Source organism: Diaphorina citri, unplaced genomic scaffold (genome assembly GCF_000475195.1).
Source record: "Diaphorina citri unplaced genomic scaffold, Diaci psyllid genome assembly version 1.1 scaffold623, whole genome shotgun sequence".
Taxonomy (NCBI): domain Eukaryota; kingdom Metazoa; phylum Arthropoda; class Insecta; order Hemiptera; family Psyllidae; genus Diaphorina; species Diaphorina citri.
Window position 1 is genome coordinate 27,584 of NW_007378056.1, and position 6,037 is coordinate 33,620.

Below are 6,037 nucleotides of genomic sequence, written 5' to 3' on the forward strand. Positions count from 1 at the left end.
GAGTTTTCATAGCAAAAAGCTTCCTAGTGACCTGACATCATCTTTTTTTTTTTTTTTTTGTCTGGCTGGGTTACGTTAAACAGGGAGTATACCAGCCTGAATTTCCCCTGCTACAGAAATAGGTTAAGTGGAAGGGCATCCACTCGCAAAATTTGTAGCCAAAACCGTCTTTTTTTTTTTTTTTTTTTTTTTTTTTTGTCTGGCTGGGTTACGTTAAACAGGGAGTATACCAGCCTGAATTTCCCCTGCTACAGAAATAGGTTAAGTGGAAGGGCATCCACTCGCAAAATTTGTAGCCAAAACCGAATATCAGTCCAAAGCAATCACCCTAGTTAGGGCTGGTTGAGAGGCTGACGAAAAACGCCAACCCCATGTGTACAGGGGAAAAGGTGAAGAAAAAGAAGAAAGAAGAAGTAAGTGTACCAACATTGAATTATGGTGGTACATACTTTTTTTCTACTTTTCTTATGTGTTTAATTCAAAGAGGACATTAACAATCAGAGTCCTATTTATACCAAACTATACCTAACAAGAACTGTTCCTCTTTTTCTCGCATCGGGTGGCACCAACTTCAGCGTCGGTCAGCGTGTCTGCCTGGCGCGGGCCATCATTCGTAACAACCGCGTCCTCGTGATGGATGAAGCCACCGCTACCGTAGACCCTCAGACGGATTCGTTCATTGTTTTATCTACCCAAATTTTTCATACCGAACTGTTCTCTTTTTTCCTGGCAACAGGTGGCACCAACTTCAGCGTCGGTCAGCGTCAGCTGGTCTGCCTCGCGCGGGCCATCATTCGCAACAACCGCGTCCTCGTGATGGATGAAGCCACCGCTAACGTAGACCCGCAGACGGATACGTTCATTCAGAAGACGATACGGGAAAAGTTCGCGCTGTGTACGGTCCTGACGATAGCTCACCGGTTGAATACGGTGATGGATTCGGACAAGGTGCTTGTGATGGACGCCGGTAACCTGGTGGTGAGTTGATCAACTAATGTTGCTTTTTACTTTCCTTAGAAATTAATTTTTGCATTGGGACGCATCATGCTGTTGCTGTTAGGGAAAATGACCTAATAGTCAACTCCGAGCATTTGAAAACAACAACAACTTTCCTTTGAAACCCCCAACATTATACCAAATCTGGCAAGAAAAGCTGCTGTTGCTCATTTTAGGTTACTCACGGGCACGAATCACTTTCCTTAGAAATTAATTTTGCATTGGGACGCATCATGCTGTTGCTGTTAGGGAAAATGACCTAATAGTCAACTCCGAGCATTTGACACGAATGTTTGACCCAACACCTCGACAAAATCAATATCAAAGACTCTTCTGTCTGTCCTTTATTTTCCTTAAATGTCCCTAATAAACTCTGTTCACTTGAACTCCTGTCCTGCCTTGGAAGCCAGCAATGACATTGTAGGAAATATGGGGACGCCAGAGGAAAATTGAATGGCCTAATGGTCAAAGATCCCTACATTTGCAACATACATACGACAACTTTCCTTTGAAACCCCCAACATTATACCAAATCTGGCAAGAAAAGCTGCTGTTGCTCATTTTAGGTTACTCACGGGGCATCTTTTCTTTTGAAGAGGTTTGATAGGAAGAACTTGAATTGCTAAGGTCTTATCATCCCGAAATCGAAGAGAGAAGGAAGGAGAAAGCCAGTCGTTCCGAGAACGAACATTATCCGTTCAGGATATGACCCCGGGTGGGAATTGAACCCGCGGCCTGGCGCTTACAAGGCAGACGTGCTACCAACCAAGCTAACTAGGCTGGCATTTGAAAGACATTCTCATTACCTTATACAAATTAAAAATTATAGCTTATTACAAATATCTTCAACACCTCGACAAAATCAATATCAAAGACTCTTCTGTCTGTCCTTTATGTTCCTTAAATGTCCCTAATGAACTCCATTCACTTGAACTCCTGTCCTGCCTTGGAAGCTAGCAATGACATTGTAGGAAATATTGGGACGCCAGAGGAAAATTGAATGGCCTAATGGTCAAAGATCCCTACATTTGCAACATACACACTTTCCTTGTCATGTAGAAAGAAAAGTAATGTATTCGGTGAAAATTTTCGATGGTTGTTTTTAGTGCCAAACAATAATATTCTTTGTATTATGTGATTAAAGGAATTCGACCATCCTCATGTTCTCCTACAAAACGAGAAGGGAATATTCCATGGAATGGTGGAAAAAGCAGGTAGAGGCACTGCAGAACATTTACATCGTATTGCAGCTGAGGTAAGACAACTACTTTTTTTCTGGTTTTATTTAGCTTTAGTCTACTTCTTTTTCCCTACCTTTATTCATAAGACAACTTCTTCTTTTCTTTCTTTGGCTTTATTAATGTATTCAGTGAAAATTTTCGATGGTTGTTTTTAGTCCCAAACAATAATATTCTTTGTATTATGTGATTTCAGGAATTCGACCATCCTCATGTTCTCCTACAAAACGAGAAGGGAATATTCCATGGAATGGTGGAAAAAGCAGGTAGAGGCACTGCAGAACATTTACATCGTATTGCAGCTGAGGTAAGACAACTACTTTTTTTCTGGCTTTATTTAGCTACTTCTTTTTCCCTACCTTTATTCATAAGACAACTTCTTCTTTTCTTTCTTTGGCTTTATTTAGCTTTTGTCTACTTCTTTTTTTTTTCTGGCTTTATTTAGCTTTAGTAGTAGGATTCTTCTACAGCTTTTATCTTGTCATGTCAAGCAGCATTTTAGATGGTTGGTATCATCAGAAAACTTTATTCACATTGTATAACTTGGAAAAAGAAAAGGTAATAAAGAAGCAACCAGTTTTTTATAAGGCAAGATTAATATTTTATTATTTTATTTTTAATTAAAATTAGGAATAATAACTAACAAAATATTATACACTATTAGTATTTTGTTCAAAGTATCTACTTAGTATCATTTTGAAGGAAATGAAAGAAAAGGGAAAATACACAGTAATATATCAAATCAACAATGTTTATCAAAATTTATTTTTTCCTTTGAGAAAAGTTAGGGATAAAAAAAATGTAACTAAAAAGAGCATAGAGATTTTTAGATTGGAGTAGAAAATAGAGCATCACTGAGTTAGAGATAAGTAGAACCAAAAGTCTCCAATTTTACATACCAAGATTCAAAACACAAGTAAAAAGAAAGATATTTAAACAAAAATAAACGGTAATAAAAAAATAGGTACACAGAATGGAAACACAAGAAATAAAATGGAAGTTTGTTGGAATTAGTAAACTTGGGAGTAGTTCAGACAAATCATGAGATATGTATATTGTCATATGTGTAAATAAAGACTGTTAAAAAAATAGAGTTGTTCATAAACAAAAAATAAACGGTAATAAAAAATAAGTAAACAGAATGGAAACACAAGAAATAAAATGGAAGTTTGTTGGAATTCGTAAACTTGGGAGTAGTTCAGACAAATCATGAGATATGTATATTGTCATATGTGTAAATAAAGACTGTTAAAAAAATAGAGTTGTTCAGACAAAAACGAATAGATGAGAACAAAATAAATATTTTCTAAAAGAATATATAACTAATTTCCTAAATTAACACCTATGGAGAGATAGATAGTATGAGTACACAAATTATTGGAATAAAAAAAAATAGGTAGTTAGATAGTTTAAATTTTGAATCTGTAAATCACAGACAATTTTTATTTAGAAAGAGTAAGTTGTTTGGTGTAAGATGTTGACATGTTACATATTGTACTCTTTTCGTTCTATTGGTCATAGACAAGAATGCATTCATTGTTATTTTCTAGTAACTTTTTTTTTAGCAATTTCAAACAATATCCACTGATTTAAACTTGATTATTAAAAAAAAAAAAAAAAAAAAAAACGAGGGGATGTTTTTTTTAACCATTTTTTTTATCCACTGATTTAAACTTAATTATTGAAAAAAAAAAAAGTGGATGTTTTTTGTAACCATTATTTTTTGATAAATGGATTTTATTTGAGTTCAACCAAATTTTCAAAATGGAGGAGAGAAGTGTATTTTTAAATTAAATATCTTTGTTCCATTGATTCACCTGGGGTTTATAGATTAGTCTTAACAATAAGGAATGTGGCAAGCCCAGCAGTGTTACAAAATCATACACGAGGTCTTCTCTTTGAATGGGTTTGACTTTTGTGAGCTGAATCCAACAAGGAGACAGTCCCAAACAATATCCACTGATTTAAACTTAATTATTGAAAAAAAAAAAAGTGGATGTTTTTTGTAACCATTATTTTTTGATAAATGGATTTTATTTGAGTTCAACCAAATTTTCATAATGGAGGAGAGAAGTGTATTTTTAAATTAAATAACTTTGTTCCATTGATTCACCTGGGGTTTATAGATTAGTCTTAACAATAAGGAATGTGGTGAGCCCAGCAGTGTTACAAAATCATACACGAGGTCTTCTCTTTGAATGGGTTTGACTTTTGTGAGCTGAATCCAACAAGGAGACAGTCCTCATGTTGGTGCTCGTTGATATACTTGATAATGTCCTGTATGGCTTGTGATACGTTGATACGTTTGAGATTGGCCTCCCGTCGGAGTTGCTCGGTGATTTGTTTCTGTTGTTGAAGGTTGGTGATCATCATGTCCATGATGGCACTATCGGAGAGACCTATCTTGATGGCTTTACTTACACGAGATTAACGAGAAATAAGCAGGCAGAAACTTTGCCTGAAATAGGATACGATTTCCGTTCGAAATCTGGGTGTGGTGAAGGTTTTAATTTCCTACTCCTATCTTCAGTACAGGAAACTTCTAGGTTGAAAACTTACGTTTTCCGTTCGTTTCAAATTCTTGCTATTGAACGATAGTAGGGATGTTTCACCTGTAAATTAACACTCTTCTGTATATTTTCGCACTGGAAATCCACCCCGTTTCAAATTCTTGCTATTGAACGATAGTAGGGATGTTTTACCTGTAAATTAACACTTTTCTGTATATTTTCACACTGGAAATCCACAGGTTGTCGTATTTTTTTATTTCTTCTTTAATTAATTAATTTCAATTTTAATTACTTTTCTGCTGCGAACTTTTTTTAATGTTTTAATCGTGTTTATGTGAGGGAAGCGAGCAAAAGGTGAGAGCAACAGATGATTCAAGATGGCGGACACATATGGGAAGTTGGCCATGAATTTTAAGAACCGTTCACACGTTGCTACGTTGCTTATTGTGTCGAACGACTACCTATTTTTCTTTCCGATTTTTTTTTTTTCTTTCTCCCTGCTCCCTGATGAATAATTGGTTTTCCTTCTACTGAACTTTAGATGGCAATTTAAATTCATACTTTGTGTTTCTGATTTCAGAACTACAAGAACAAGTACTTCAGCAAACCTACCAATGAACAACCAAGTGAGGTCCCTGCTCCCTGATCCTGATATCCTGATAATTATTGGTTTTCCTTCTACTGAACTTTAGATAGCAATTTAAATTCATACTTTGTGTTTCTGATTTTCAGAACTACAAGAACAAGTACTTCAGCAAACCTACCAATGAACAACCAAGTGAGGACAAGAAGGACTTGTGAGATTCCACATACTGCTTTTTCCGACCCTACTCTGGCTGGGTGAGGTTTAACCCCTTTTTCATTCCAACTTTTTTTTTTTTTTTTTCAGGAACCTGTCCTATTTTCGGGCAGCATGCGTAAGAATCTGGACCCATTCGACGAGTATCCGGATGCTGTACTATGGAATGCACTGGAACTTTTTCCGACCCTACTCTGGCTGGGTGAGGTTTAACCCCTTTTTCATTCCAACTTTTTTTTTCTTTAGGAACCTGTCCTATTTTCGGGCAGCATGCGTAAGAATCTGGACCCATTCGACGAGTATCCGGATGCTGTACTATGGAATGCACTGGAAGAGGTCGAACTCAAACCCATGGTTCAAGAAATGGCAGGGGGACTCAACACCAAAATGTCCGAAGGTAAGAACCAAAAAATGAGTTTTCATAGCAAAAAGCTTCCTAGTGACCTGACATCATCTTTTTTTTTTTTTTTTTTTTTTTTTTTTTTTTTTTTTTT

The 6,037-nt window shown here is 36.2% G+C and overlaps 2 protein-coding genes and 1 long non-coding RNA gene across 4 annotated transcripts in view; 2 read left to right on the top strand and 1 right to left on the bottom strand.

Moving 5' to 3' along the window:
- Nucleotides 1–6,037, top strand: part of LOC103510612 (probable multidrug resistance-associated protein lethal(2)03659) — a 31,883-nt gene that overhangs the window by 22,796 nt on the left and 3,050 nt on the right. Inside the window, exons 24-25 of the mRNA XM_026824622.1 lie at nt 737–978; nt 2,141–2,251. Of these exons, the coding sequence (XP_026680423.1) occupies nt 737–978; nt 2,141–2,251 (353 nt within the window). The remainder of the gene's footprint in view (nt 1–736; nt 979–2,140; nt 2,252–6,037) is intronic.
- LOC113468016 lies at nt 2,417–5,371 on the top strand. Its single transcript, XR_003391892.1, has 2 exons — nt 2,417–2,541; nt 5,325–5,371. It is a non-coding gene; the product is annotated as an uncharacterized LOC113468016 (long non-coding RNA).
- LOC103510609 (guanine nucleotide-binding protein subunit gamma-1) lies at nt 3,930–4,872 on the bottom strand. 2 transcript variants are annotated; one of them, XM_017444644.2, is made up of 2 exons: nt 4,444–4,872; nt 3,930–4,147 (listed from the first exon to the last, which is right to left on the bottom strand). In XM_017444644.2, exons 1-2 carry the CDS (start codon nt 4,611–4,613, stop codon nt 4,105–4,107), a joined length of 213 nt encoding a protein of 70 aa, XP_017300133.1. In that variant the 5' UTR covers nt 4,614–4,872; the 3' UTR covers nt 3,930–4,104. The 2 variants fall into 2 exon arrangements, with proteins under 2 accessions (XP_017300133.1, XP_017300132.1); XM_017444643.2 differs by lacking the exon at nt 3,930–4,147 and having other exon boundaries at nt 4,271–4,868.